At 41.0% G+C, this 15,897-nt stretch overlaps 1 protein-coding gene across 2 annotated transcripts in view; it reads right to left on the minus strand.

The window, feature by feature from the left end:
- NEBL (nebulette) overlaps positions 1-15,897 on the minus strand; it is a 342,489-nt gene that overhangs the window by 216,271 nt on the left and 110,321 nt on the right. For both annotated transcript variants that reach the window (XM_058532534.1, XM_058532532.1), the window contains exon 3: positions 3,498-3,582. In XM_058532534.1, coding sequence (XP_058388517.1) covers positions 3,498-3,582 — 85 coding nt within the window. The remainder of the gene's footprint in view (positions 1-3,497; positions 3,583-15,897) is intronic.

The following is a 15,897-nucleotide window of genomic DNA, read 5'->3' on the forward strand; positions in this document are numbered from 1 at the left end:
AGATCCCAAAAAAGCTTGAGAGGATCTAACACTTATACAAAAAAAATGCTGGCAGTGTTTACAACCTTCTCAAAAAGAAAGAGAGAGAGAGAAAAAAAGAGAGAGAGAAAGGAAAAGATAACACGTAACTATAAATAACTTTCTAGGTTGGACTAAAAATTAATTTTTGTTTTTCCTTCATTTCAGCCCATTTGGTAAGCTAATGAACTGAAAGAGAAGAATTCGCTTTAACCAAACAATTCTAAAGGATTTCAGAATTTCAAAACTTGGAGTTCTGAACAGATTTGACTCATTTACCATCACAAATTATCAAAACAAGTCAATAAAATATTAATAGTCAATTTTCCACCAAAACTGTTGCGCTGTTCAGAATTCTAAATATCAAAACCCTAAGGAAATGCTCTGCCACAGAATCAAGTCATTTAATATGCTAAAATTAAATCAATTGCCATTAATGAATATTACCGTTAGGATAGATATCTTTCCACGCCTGTGCAAAAATAGAAATGCTCTTATAGAAGTGTTTTCACCTCTTATTCATAAAAATAACAGGAAGAAGGAGAAGAGGAAGGAGGGAGGAAGCGGAGGAAGAAGAAGGAAGAGGGGGAAGGGAGGAGGGTGGGGGGGAGAGGAAGGGAAGGGGGGAGGAGGAGGAGATGATGAAGGACTTCTTCCTATGCGTGACTTTTGCACTTTATGCAACATTCTACCTTTACATACACCACACCATCACCTTGTACTGCAATTATTTTCTTACAGATCTCCTTTTCTAGGTGTATTCTGAGTAAAGGGACCAGAGTACTGGTTAAGAGCGTGGACACTGGGGGCTCACAGATCTAGGTTCTATTCCAAGTTCAACTCCTAGTAAGTTAGTAAAGTTTGCAAGGGCAAGTTATCTAAATTCCCTAAAGGTTGACTGCTTCATCTAAATAGGGATAATAATAAATACCATCTCACAGGGCTGTTTGAGATTAAATGAAACAATACATGTGAAATTACGTGCCCTGAATATAGCAAGATTGATGATGATGATGCCTTTACATCCCGCAACGCCTAGCACAATTCATTGCACATATATGTTTCTTGAATTAAGTTGAATTTCCCCATGCTGTCTGCCTGATGAAGTCCTACATTTTCTTTCTAGAGATGACATTTGAGCAAAAATCTTAAAGAAGATGTGATGCCTTCACCTGTCCACTGCTTGGGGACCCCACAGCCCTGTGTGCATACCTCCGTTAACTCCCGTCCCACCAGCCTGTAACTATTTGTGTGTGCTGCCTTCTGAAGCTTGCAGCTTGCTACATGAGGAAGAATAAAATCAGCCTTTCATAAAACAGTGAGCTCCTTTTTCTTTGCACTTCCAGAGTCAGGGATAGGAAAACAATAAATGCTTGTTCCCAGGCGAGGCTGAAGACACCCATAACCACTAACTGAACCCAAAGAGAGTGGTGTGCCTTCCAAAGGAAGAGATGAGTGTTCATATCAGATCCTTTCTCAACCTTCAAGGCTCCACTCAAATCCTCCTCCAGCATGAACCACCAGCCAGTCCAACCACGCTCATCCCTCCCTGTCTAAATCCTTATTGTAAATTAAACATGGTCGCTCCAGGGCTGTGTGTTAGTCCTGTCTCCTCAAGCACCCTGCAAGCTCTGTGAAGGGAGGATTAACTAATTATAAATTCTTTTGCAGAGAACAAGGACATGTAATAGGCAGGAAACAAATATTTGATTGCTTGACTTAGTTCTGTTTTCCAATGTGCTCGAAGAATTTCTCCAGAATTATCTAATTAATCCCAACTTGATGAGAAGAAAGGCATATTGGATCTGCACAGATGGGTGCCAAGTCCTGGCACCCTCTGCAGTGCGAATGAGCAAGGGGTGTTCTTGCCGGCTCTGCAACAGTGCCTCTCTTTGGCCAGCACTCAATTTTCTGAACTAATGGCTCAGCACACAAAAATTAACATTTTACATAAACCGAAAACTAATTGCCAACCAAGTCTTCATAGCGTTGTTAACCAACAGTACACTGCAACTTTGAGTTATATTTCCTCGAATTAAATGGACTGAGAAGTGGTCCCAAGTCCCCCAGAAAGACGGGAGAGGGAACCACCATCTCCCCTGTGATCAGATCACCCTGCATGGAAATAATTAGATTCAGTGCAACTGAGAGCTGACCGCTCTCCCTAAGAATAGCTGCTACTGACATTTGCAAAGACTATTAACCAGACACCTTTTCCTTCACAGACTCTGCTCCTCTCCCTTTTTCACAGCAAGGATTTTCAGAGGCCATAAAAACAATAATAATAATAAGCCTCCACAGTCATATAATCCTGTTTAACTTTTCAAAATGCTTTCACACCTAAATACCTACTAGATCTTTGCAGCCACCCTCAAGACGAGTAGACTAGATAAGACAGACTGTCTCACTTTACAAAAACACAAAGAATCAGAGTGGCCGGGGGGGCCGGCACCGTGGCGTAGTGGGTAAGTGCTCGCACTCTGCTGCTGGCGGCCCGGGTTCGGATCCGGGCGCACACCGACGCACCGTTTGTCAGGCCATGCTGTGGCGGCGTCCCATATAAAGTGGAGGAAGATGGGCACGGATGTTAGCCCAGGGCCAGTCTTCCTCAGCAAAAAGAGGAGGATTCGCATGGATGTTAGCTCAGGGCCGATCTTCCTCACCGCCCCCCCCAAAAAAAAGAGTGGGCAACAAGGTCCCAACCAATGAACAGCAGAAGGGGGAGCACGATCCAGCCTTCCCTCCTCTCCCCTTGGTGTTGCTTTACCACACTATTGACCAGCAGGCTGCCAGGTAGCTGCTCAGCACCTTCCTACACTGTGGCAGGCAGATAACTTCTCTGAAAGATAGTGCCCTAAGTTTCTTAAGAAGAGATTGGGTGTCCCTGCAGAAACCCTGCCCTTCAAATCCCTTGTCTTAACCAATGTGTTTCGCCATACTGAAGGCAAGTTTCCATCCAAAATGGTTGACTAGCAGCCAATCGTGGTGTTCTCATCTTTGTTCATGCTGTCAGGGTGACATATGAAAGAAATATGAATAAAGTGACAGGATGAAAACAAAGCCAGTGGCTGGTGTGAGATACACAGACAGGGTGTTAGCCCCATACTCACTACAATTGGGTCAAGTTAACACTTCTTTTTTCCCCTACATATGCGGTGTGGAAAAGCTATTTAGAAAATGTTTTTAAATATTTAAGACCAAATAAATCAATATTGTTGGGAAACACTTACTCTGACCAGAACTCATTTACTTGCCCTAGCGCCATGTGAATAACAGAACCGAGAATATCAGGATGAACCAAGATCAGGAACAAAACAGATGTTCAGCATTTTCGCCTGGAATGCCCACCCAGGCCCGCCTGCAGTCTCCACGCTGGCTGGTGACCGGGCACGAACACTAGGATATCAGAAGCTCAGAAGAGCAGCCTTGTGAATAATATTTAGTGCCAATGTAACAAAAATAGGCCTTCTAGAAATTACCTGACTCTGCAATTCACTTTGCTGCTTCAGGCGAAGATTTTCAGGTGTATCTGCCACCGTAGTGAAAGACTGCTTTGGGTAGTGTCTGTGGAGAAATTTTTTAAAAGAACATAATTAAAATATTATGACACAAAACAATGCTTTAACACCAATCGTTTTATCCTTCCCTTCTGTCACAATGCAAGAGGTGTCTCTCCTCTTGCCTAAGGTCATCTCTCATTATTCTGGATCCCAAACCCTCTTCCAACCTCATGACCCTCTATCACCCAGTTACCACACTATTCCCAAAATTTCAACCTAAGCTTCTCTATTCTATTAGCTACTTCCCATCAGCATCCAAGCACAAAGCTTTCCTCACTTTTAATATCCCTCGCTCCACCCCACACTATTCTAGCATGTGGTGCTAGAACCATCCTCGCTTTCAGCCAAACTTCTTTACAAAGAGACCTAAACTCACTGTCGCTGCTCATCTCCCTCCAATTCTCTCCTCAACTCTATACATTCTGACTTCTAACTCCTGTTTCCAGAAGGTTCTCTGGCCAAAGTTATAATGACTTCCTGTGGCACAGAGGATCCAACAGACATCTTTTGGTCTTCCTCTTGCATGGCCTCTCCGCCATCTGGAAATGTCCTCTTCCTTGGTTTCTACATCACCACACACTCCTGGCCTGGCTTCTCCCCCTCTAGCTGTTCCTTCTCCGTTTCCTGTGGGCTCCTCTCTGTTTGCCCATCCCTCTTCAGGGTTCTAACATGGGCTTTCTCCTCTTCTCAGTCTACACCTGGGTGATCTCATTCATTCTCACAGCTCCCAGTTACTCCAAAACCTATATCATCAGCTCAGCTTTCTCTCCTGAACTTCAGATCCATTGGCATTTCCACTTGTGTACATCCCATACTCACCGTAAATTCAACCAGTCTGGAACCCAACTGTCCACCATCCCACCGCATCCCCAGAACCAGTCGCGCCCCCTGTATTCTCTCTTTCATTCATTAGTGCCTGGTTCCCAAGCCAGAAAACTGGGAGTAATCTTGACTCCTCACACATTTAATCAACCAATCACCAAATATATTGATTCTATCTCCTAAATATGTCTCAATTATATTTACTTCTCTCCATCTCCACTGCATATTTTCATCATAGGGCACCTTTATCTTTCAGGTAACTAAAACACTTGCCGGTCTTGCCCTTCTAATCCAAATTGCCAAAGCAAACATTCTAAAATGCCCATGTGATCACATTTTTCCTCTGAGTAAAACCTTTCAACGGTTTCCCGTTGATCTGAGAATAAAGTCCACCTCCTGCCTTCCAAGGCTCCCATGATCAGCTCTCTGCAGACCTCTCGCTCACCCTCCATGCTCTGGCCATGCAGTTCACCCTTCCCTTTTCCACCTCTTCCCCCACATGCTGTTCCCCTGGCTTGGAACACTCATCCCTTCTCCCACCTCCCTTCTCTGGCTAACTCCTTTTTATCTCTTAGGTCTCGCCTCAGATGTCACTTTCCCCAGGAAGTCTTCCTGGTCTCTCAAATGTGTCCTAGAATGTACTTTCCTTTCCATTATAATTCTTATCACATTCATTTGCACGTTCCTATTGACATGTCTCTGTCTCACAGTACAAGGAGAGTATGGTGGCAGCAAAAACAGGCTATCTTGTCCCTTGTCAGAGTACATTCAGCATCTACAGTGTCTGGCTCATGGTACAACTTCAACAAACATTTGTGGAAAGAAGAAAAGAAGAGAGGAAAGGAGAATAGGAGGAGGAGAGAGAAGGGAGATAACAATCAGCCATATGACCACAGCACGTGTCAGGCTACAGTAAAGCTTCACCGTGTTATACCACATATGGTCACCTACATGCAAACACACAGGCCCTCCCGGGGATGAAGTGAGGGCATCTACCCCCCATGCGGGTAAGGGCACAAATGCTGATCATGGCTGCCTCCTCCCTACACCAGCTGGCACCTAGGGTACATCTCTAGCTGCTGCGACTCTATCACCACAGAAGCTGTGGAGCTCAGAGCTGTCCCTCAGAGTCCCCTCCCCCCCATTTCCTTCTCCCTGGCCCCTCCTCTTGGTGATGTCCACCCTCAGTCTTCAAAAATCCTCTACGCCTCACTGTTTCAAACTCTACTCTCCTTGTAGAAGGTTCTTTTCAGCATCCCTGCTTCTGGCTTCCCACAAGAAGGCTGATGGAGTAACCTTTTGTCAGCGCAAACAAACTCTGCACAACCTACCAAAAGTACACTAGCATTCCTGAAATAAGGATTAAAAATATTGTGTAGCTCTGTGGAGTCAGATTTGTGGTAGGAAAATGAACATTAATACTTCATTTTTCCAGCATTCTTCAGGAATTAAATGTCCCATGTAAGTAAAGTTTCCAGATAACTGAAGTTAAAACTCCATAACTGCTGGATGCATTTTAACTATTTTAATTAACATCCTTCAAAACTTCTACATAATTTTCTTGTCTTCTTAAAGCATACACAAACCTAATATAATTTTTTTCCTCATAATTTAGGGTCATCTTAATAGATATTATCAGATCATGATATAAAGCAGTAGTGCTTTCAAAGTTTACAAAGGTTGGGATGGCCTAAATCATACAAGTTCATTGTGTGTTTACGACTGTTGCACTGTCAAGAGATCATTCCTCACATGCAGCACATGGCCCTGCACAGTCTTCTTCTCTTCTGGTTTCCTTCTTCTAAACCAGACTACGAAACTAGATAGTCACGTTGGTTTAAAATGTTGGTAAAAACAAGTTATTGATTCAAGTGAGGAAGCCATAGTAGACAAGCTCTCTCCCTCTCCTTATCCTGAAGTCATAGACTTTGTGTCAGCCACACCCTTTGGGGCCTGGACAGGTAAAAGTGGACAGACTTCAGTGTGCTCCGTAATATTTGCAAGTCAATCTTGGAAAGTTGGACTTCACTGGACTTTAAAACGTAGCAACTATGTATTGTTATACATTAAAGCTAAAATAACAACTTAGCACATTTTTTTTTCAAAATACATTCTGTGGAATAAAGTTTCACAGAGATTTTCAGGAGTTTCACAATGTTTAATTCAAAATTTTATGTATGTATTTTAACAACTTTCAAAACTGTAATTAAAATCTCCTCTCAAACGTGTTACAGAAAGCTTAACCCATTGAGACCCTACTGTACTAACTTGCAAGTTAACTCAATTTGGGGGCAGACTTTGGGGGACAACCTTCTCCTGCCATTTAGTTTAATTAAAAATTCTTAAACAAGGGCTGGCCCCGTGGCCGAGTGGTTAAGTTCGGTGCCTCTCCTTTGGCAGCCGGGGTTCGCGGGTTCAGATCCCAGGCGCAGACCTACACCACTCGTCAGCTATGCTGTGGCAGTGACCCACATACAAAATAGATGAAGACTGGCACAGATGTTAGCTCAGGGCGAATCTTCCTCAGCAAAACAAACAAAAAAAATTCTTAGAATTTTTAATTAAACATAATGTAAATATCAAACAGAATTTTTAATTAAACATAATTTAAAAATTAAACAGAATTTTTAATTCTGAGATTGAAGAGTGAACTGTTGGGAGGAGGGTACAATTTGCAGCTGCTTTTCTATGTGTACGTGAATTTCCTCCACACAAGGATAAAACAATTTCTCTTTGAATACTAACAAAGCTTCATTTGCCACTCATACCTATCACATTGAAGTTATCATTTCATGAAAATAATCCAATTATTCTCACCATATGACTTTACAGTCAAAAAAGGTTTAGGTTTGAACTTACAAAATACATGTATATAAATGAAACACCACTTTTACATGTTTGATATTTGATATTTGATCCCATACTAAGTTCTATTTGGAGCAAAGGTTACACTGAAAAAAAAAATTGAAAAGCTTCTGTTGTTTTGTTTTTTCTTAAGAAGACACACTCTGCTCACCTGACGGCCAAAGCAGCAAACTAACACGCTGTGCAATTATATTAAGGACTATAAACAGATGGCAACGCTTTGCACTTTTTTCCAATATCCTTTTCAATCCTAAAATTTAATGATTTTATAATACTGGGTTCATCTATACATGACATAACTTTTTCTAAAGACGCGTAACAGAAAACAATTATCCAAAATGTTTATCTAGGAGAAAAAATTCAATTTAGTATTAATAACCAAAATAATAAATGCTGAGGGAAAGAAGGAATTCATATCTGAAACTACTAGGAATTATGAGTACTATAATGGATTAAAATCTGAGGTTTGGGGATAGAAGTTATCTTCAGAGCTAGCAAAATTCAAGAGAATAAGGTCATGAAAAAATGTTTAACAGTCGAGAGAGTGGCATGGTCTCAAGAGTTGGAACTCTTAAGATGCAGAAGAAGTAAGGGTAATCACAGAGATGGCAGCACACACTGCATTATTTTAAAAATAATAATTACAATATCTGGAGAAACCTAATTAATTTTGCCAAACTTGACACATCTGAAAATCCTAGATTTCTCACCATTATGCCCATGTAGTAATTAAACTAATCCAACAATATTCTGCTCTGAAGTCATAGTCTCAACTCCCACCCACCCACCACCCCACCCACAAAAGAAAACCAGATGCAGAAATAAACTGAGGGACCAGTGGTCCTTCATGGGATCATAGGAAGAGAGAAGCAAATCATTTTAAAACTAACTGATGACACTAGACAGTTAACTCTAGCTCTTTCCAAATACTGTATTTAAATGGTTGTAGAAGGTCTTCCTAAAATACATGTCTTGAATAGAAATCTTAAGGAAAGAAGATTTCTTCACCAGGCCTAGAAGAAGAATGACATATTTTCCTTGTCTGTACCAGGGGTCAGAACGTGGGAAGAAGGCATGGGGTCACGAAAAATGGATGTTCAAAGAGAATCAGGAAAAAAACAAAAACAAAAAAAGAATGGATAAATTGGTATATTGGGAGCCGGCGGGAAGATCTGAAGAATATCGTGAAATATTTAAGCATCATAAATAGAAGTCTCTTAGCTGAAGTATGCAGAAATTGAATGAAGCGTATGTATCAAGACGAGGCTGACAGCTGCAACAAATCCAGATTTCCATGAAATGCTATACTAAAAATAAACAAGAAAAGAAAGAATCAAGATAATAACAGAGGACTACATCTGAAGCAGCAAAGTTGGGTCACAGAAAGACTTCCAATTTTTTGATCTCTGTGAGAGTCAGTTGATAAGAATAAAGGAAAAGTTATATGCAAACCAGCAGACCTGAGCGGGTCAGAATGAGGAAAGCAGTGTAAGGAACCTCCACCGAGAGAGTAATGAGAAAGAACGCTGCGGGAGAAGGGCAAGAATCCAGGACCCCTCACTTCACCCAGAGCCCAGTGGTCATGAGAGGACTGGAGCCAAATCGCCTGGGTTTGGACCTGACACTTCCATCTACTAGCTGTGTGCCTTTGGGCAGGTTTCTTAACCTCTCTGGCCTCAATTCCCTCATCTGTAAAATCAACATCATGATAGCACTTCTCAGGCCTGTTGCAAAATCAACACCTGTAAAGCATTTCAAACAATGTCTGGCTCACAGCAGGCACTCAATAAAATATTTATTAGTAGTAACAAAAATATTGTTATCACTATTACTACTACTTGCACTTTGCTTTACTGCAAAGTGACTTAACCTCATGTCTCATTGCCTTCATCTCTATAACGAGGACGAAGTACTCCTAGCTCTCTTGTGAGGTTATTGCTAGAACCACAGGAAAGAGCTTTATAAATGGAAAACTACTCTAAATGTGAGATATTAGTAAACCGCTTAGACATATACAGCTAAGACCTTTATGAAGTTATTTATTGTAAATCCTGTGTTCATACAGTGGTTCTCAACCACTGTCCCCGGAGGACATTTGGCAATAGGTGATGTCTGGAAACAGTTGTGGTTACTACAACCGGGGGAGGGGGAGCAGAGGCAGATGCTGTTGGCACCTAGTGGGTGCCAGGGATGCAACTGGAGCCCAGGGATGCTGCTAAACATCCTACAAGGTACCCCATCCTACCCCAATAAAGACTTATCCTGTCCAAAATGTCAATAGTGCTGAGGTTGAGAAACCCTAAACAATAGACATAAATCTCTCATATTAAAGGAGGCCGCTAACTTTAAGACTGCCAGCTGTTTCTAACCAATCTCTAATCCTTGTTTTCTTCTCATCTGCCCGGCAAAGTCAAAGAGCCCACCATCTCCCCATAATCCTTTGCCACACTGTGGGTCAGTCACTCCCGTCTGAATCTTCTCCCTCACGAGCACTTAAGTCTACCCTCTCCAGATTTGTTTTTACCTGAACGCTGTTCCAGTTCCACTCAAACTAGAAAATCTGAGAGCAGAACCCGGGTGTCAAAAGAATTTCTTATTATATATTATTTCCTTATGGGCCCGGAGCAGAAAAGGGTATATATAGCAGGCCTGAATGCTATATTTGAAAGGCCAGCTTACAAGGTTGGCCCTTGGCTGTTCTGAGGTTGGAACCTGGATTTGGGGAGAGTTCGCACCACCATGAACTGATAAGAGAGGTACACTGCGCCTGAGCTGTTTGTACAAACAATATGGTTTATGCTGAACACTTGCTTTCCTCCTGGGAGTGTGGAATTTGGGGACACGCCACGCAGAAGGTGCCTCTGTGAAGAGCCCCCCATAAAAACCCCAGGAACTGAATCTCTAATGAGCTTTGTTGGTTGGAAACATTTGACACATGTTGTCACAACTCATTGCTGGGGGAACTCAGTGTGTCCTGCATAACTCTTCTGGAAGAGACTCCTCAAGCTTGTGCCTGGTGTCCTCTGGGCTTTGCGCCGCACACCTCTTCCCTTCACTGGATCTGCTTTGTATCTTTTCGCTGTAGTAAATCATAGCCATCAGTACGACTCTGTGCTGAGTCCTGTGAGACCTCCTGGAGAATCACCACACCTAGGGGTGCCCTGAACATCTTTTCAGGTGCTTGTTCAGCATCACTAATTATCAGGGGAATGCAAGTCAAAACCACAATGAGATATCACCTTACACCTGTCAGAATGGCTACAATTAACAAGACAAAAAATAACAAGTGTTGGAGAGGATGTGGAGAGAAGGGAACACTCAAACACTGCTGGTGGGAGTGCAAACTGGTGCAGCCACTATGGAAAACAGTATGGAGATTTCTCAAAAAATTAAGACTAGAAATACCATATGATCCAGCTATCCCACTACTGGGTATTTATCCAAAGAACAGGAAATCAACAATACAAAGAGATTTACGCACCCCTATGTTCATTGCAGCATTATTCACAATAGGCAAGACGTGGAAGCAACTCAAGTGCCCACCAACTGATGAACAGATAAAGAAGATGCGGTATATATACACAATGGAACACTACTCAGCCATAAAAAAGACAAAACATCCCACTTGCAACAAAATGGATGGACCTTGAGGGTATGATGGTAAGAGAAATAAGCCAGACAGAGAAAGACAAACACCACGTGATTTCACTCAAATGTGGAAGATAAACAAACATATGGATTAAGAGAACAGATTAGTGGTTACCAGAAGTGAAGAGAGTTGGGGGTGGGTGAAAGGGGTAAAGGGGCACGCACGTATGGTGACAGATAAAAATTAGTCTATTGGTGGTGAGTACAGTGCAGTCTATACAGAAACTGATAAACAATAATGCACACCTGAAATTACACAATGTTATAAACCATCGTGACCTCAATAAAATAATTGAAAAAAAAAACCTGGGGGTGTCCTGGGGACCCCCAACAAAGGCCCCTTTGTGCTTAACAACTTATCATTCATGACAGAAGTAGTGTATTAACATTTTTAAACATATTTTCTACTTGAAGAACATGCAACTTTATCTCTTAAGAACATTTAAAAGGCTAAAGTTCTAACCTCGCATTATTAAAATTGGCTTTTCAGCTCTGCCTTTCTGAGTTAGGTGGGGCCCAATGACTTTGCTTAGGACCTTCTTTTCATGCTCTGATTTTTACCACAAAAGTAATTTTATCCAAGGGGCAAGATCATAATTGGATACAGAGGAGATGATAAAAGGTTTAAAAATAATCTTAAGTATTTCTCCCAAATCTAAACAACTCCATTTTGCAGCAAGGACGATTGTTTCATATCATTCAAAATTATCTTTAAAGAATAAAAAATAAAACACTTTTAAATAAACAGACCCTGAGAGAGATTATCACCACCAGATCTTCTATGAAGTTACTTATAAAGGACACACTGTTCGAGAAAGGACAAGCTAAAATACAAAAGAGAACGGTATGCAAATAAAATGGTAAATGCATATGTGCATACATACATGCATACACACACACACACACACACACACACAACACTGTGTGGAATAACAACAATGTCTACCACCTAGGGTTTTTTTAAGACAAAGCTAAAATGCTAGACAATAAGATGAAAAGGTAGTAGGAGAATTAAAGTATTCTAAGGTTTCTATTATTCTTGAGAAAGGTTGGGATATTACTGAATTTTAGACTGTGCTTAAATAAATGTGACAAAATGTAAGGGTAACCACAAAGAATGGAAATACAGTACATAAATTCAAATCCTATAGAAGGGAAAAATCAAAATTTTTAAAAGTACCAAAACTCTAACTCAATAAAATAAAAAAGGAAAGAGAGTAGAAAGAAAAAGAAGCATAGAATAAACAAGACAAATAGAAATTTAACAGTTGGGAGAAACAAAGCAATAATCACAAAAATGTAAATGAGTTAAATTTGCTAGCTAAAAGACAGTTACAGTCATATCTTTTAACTCTACTATAAAATAGCTGTATTAAAATGAGACAAAATACACCTTAAAAATAAAAGCATTAAGAGACACTACACAGTGATAAAGTTTTAATTCACCAAAAAAAGTATGCTCCTAAATGTAAATGTACCTAATATTAGTCTCGAAAGTTCTTTTTAAGTGTGTGTGTGTGTGTCTGTGTGCGTAGAGAGAGAGAGAAAGGTTGTGCACGCACATGCAGGCAAAATTGATAGGACAGGGAAAACTAGCATATCCACCAACATGCTGAGAAATATCAACACCCCTCTCCCATTTATTGCTAGGTCAAGCAAGTAGACATGAAATTAATAAATATATCAAATATGTGAAATATGGAATTTGTGACAATAACATTAGTAATGTCTCCATGCAGGGAAGGTATTCAACCTATTTAACAACCAGTACATCATGGGCACCCACCAATCAAAAAGGGTCTCAGAGCACGCCCAACCACGAGCCACTGGGAGGACTCACCAGCGTGTACCGACGACCGCCAGTCTGCCTCCAAGGGCTCCCACGTGCAGGAAAAAGCAGGATGCCAACACGTGCCATATGGCATGAGAGCAGAATAATAAAAAGAAAGGGAAACTGCTCTGCTGTGATACTGAGTCTTTATACACGGACTCCTACCCTCTCCGATGGAGCTTCCCTGAGGATGTGTGCATTTCAGCCCAGATGTAGTGAGAAAAGGTAACAGCATGAAACTGGGGTGGGGCCAGAGAGGTAGGGTGAGGAGGGAAGGGGAGAGGGAGAGAGAGAAAGACTATAACCCAGACTGGGATCAATTATCACATACGTGAGAAACAACTGCTAATACTACGACGACCTTCAGGCAGAAACAACGTTGAGCAGGAGGGGCCCAAGGAGCCTCATGTTCTGCACAGAGAGGTTTCTAACAGCAAAGGAGCAACAGCAGCAAACTCAGCATGAGGACACACAAGCCACAAGCTACACACAGCTATGAAGACTGAACCAAACCATACTCACTCAAAAGGGATGGGGGATCCCGGGAACGGGTGAGACGGAGCAGCCTCAGACAGAAATATGAACTGGTGCATTTACATCTATACTGTGCTGTGTTACCCCAAAACCTAAAATGTTAACAGATTTGTTTAAGGAAGTCCTCCTCCAATGCCTAGCAAATCTGAACAGAAGCCAGCTCCAAGCTGCCGCGGCAAGAATGGAAAACAGACGCGCCTTCTTTTGTAAATGCTTTTGCTGCCTGCACACACTTTGCCAGACACATCAAGGAGTTTCTCCCACCATTTTCTTTCCACCTGGAGCCCCAGTCTCAGAGGCCTGAACACCCAAAAGCCAAGCACTGGGCTTTTTTTCATCGGTTCTCCAAGGGCAAAGCACGTATGAGCTCACATTCCTAGTCTTCGTTTATATTCCATTCCCCAAAAGAATATCTTACCACTCACATTCATTGTACTGGAAAGATTTTGTTTATTAGTTTAAGAGCCGTAAAGGAAAATGGCATATGATATGAGGGAAGGAGAAAACCTAGAAGTTTTTTCCCTTGAATAAAAGTTCCTAGGAAATTTCATAACTTAATAATTTGCAAAAATAACCCTACTTTGGTTATCTTGTCAGGTATGTAAAATTGTATAAATGAAGAAATTCTCATATCAAATGTTTTAAGACTCAGATGATAATATGAGTAAATGAGCAATTCTACATTCTTTCTGCTGATATTCCAGTTTGAGCGCTGTCAGGGGAATCACCACTTAATGTGCAGAAGCATTTTTAAGATAATATCTCTTTTATATGTTGGGGTCAATCTGGGCATTTTCTACCTAATAGAATCCCTTAAGTAAAAATTCGTTAGTGCACCATTAGCACTATTCAACATTAGCCAAAGATGTATTATAATTCTACTCATGATATTCTTCCAGAATCTTTGGGTTTCACATGCTTCTTGCACTATCTTGCTATGTCACTGATGTGATGTCTATTCATGAATTTCCTTCCACAGCCATCATCTCGTTCTTAATTCTACCAGTAATCTTCTTCCCTGTAGCACCTCCATAAACAACTCACATATAATGCCGCTGGTCACGAAACATCAATTTTTATGATAAAAAAAAAAAAGATGGTGAATTAGAGCAAGTAAATGGGTACTGCTCTTCAGAAAGGAGGCTTATGAGAGCTACCGGTAGATCACATAAAAGCGAAAAATGGATTATGATAATGTAGGCCTCCAGTACGTGAAATACAAGCCCCAGCAGAAAGGAGGTGCAGAAGGCAAACCCCTGGCTCTCTAAAGGGCAGTCAATAACCTGTCTAACAATTTACCAAATTCTCTTTCTGGCGTAAGAGTCAAACAAGTTGCCACCTTTTGATTTACTTCCTCAGCAGGACTCCGTTGTGACTTCTATCGCGCATTCACAAAAGAGGGCATTATCAAAGGGATTACACGGTAAACCTGACCCACCACACTATGAACTGCTGATCAGCTGTTGGAACGGCACCTAGATTTTGAATTACAGTGTAAAAGGTGAGACATTAATACACGAAAAAACACAAACCTAGATGTTGTTTAGGAAAAATACGAGCTGGTGGAGGAAAGTCTATTCCCTACGCTGTTGCCGCTATCGACCTTGGGAATGTACAAACAGCACGTATGCGTGGCTGAGCACTGTGATTTGTGCCAGGAACACCAAACAGCACGAGTGATGACAGCCAAGAGGAACACACGCAGATTTGGGACTCAAGCATCTAAGACATCACTACGGTCTGAAAAGTATTCACAACAAAATTTGTAAGGAAACAGAACATTAGAAACACAAGAAAGATCACATTATATTCCTTTGTTAAAAATAATAAACATAGTACCTATAGTAAATGATCAGTATCAATAAAAATACAGTAGTCCCTCAGTATCTGCAGGGAATTGGTTCCAGGACCCCCTGTGGATACCAAAATCCGAGGAAGCTCAAGCCTGTTATAAACAATGGCCTAGTATTTGCATATAACCTACGCACATCATCCCCTCCGTTTTACATTATCTCTAGATTACTTATAATACCTAATACAATGTAAATGATATGTAAATAGCTGTTATACTGTATTGTTTAGGAAATAATGACAAGGAAAAAAAGTCTTTACATGTTCAGTACAGATGCAACCATTGCAGGCCTTTTGATCAGAAAGTTGGTTGAATCTGAGGATGCAGAACTCTCAGATGTAGGGGCCAACTGTAATTATTTAAAGTCTAAAGAAGGGGGAAAAAGCATAAAATAATTCTATTTTTAAGAAAAGACCTATGCAAAACTAAAAATGTCATATTACACTCAGCTGTGTATTTTCCATAGAAATGGTATAGTCTCACAAATAAATGTATGGTTGGAAAACAAGTCAAATAAATTGTGGGAAACTAATAATGAATAATAATAAGAACAAAAACAACTACCACCGGCATATGGTCTAGACTTAGTCTAGGTGCTACCTCCCATGCTCTGGGCAGACATCGCTAATCACCCTACTCTTGCTGAAGGATCCAGAAAAGACCAACATTTTTCTCAACAGAGTACTCCAGGCAACCACCTCCCAACACCCTGGAGCACAGGCTGTGTCTCCCTACCATCTATAGACTCTACCTATTTGGCAATTTGC

Source organism: Diceros bicornis, chromosome 36 (genome assembly GCF_020826845.1).
Source record: "Diceros bicornis minor isolate mBicDic1 chromosome 36, mDicBic1.mat.cur, whole genome shotgun sequence".
Classification (NCBI taxonomy): Eukaryota; Metazoa; Chordata; class Mammalia; order Perissodactyla; family Rhinocerotidae; genus Diceros; species Diceros bicornis.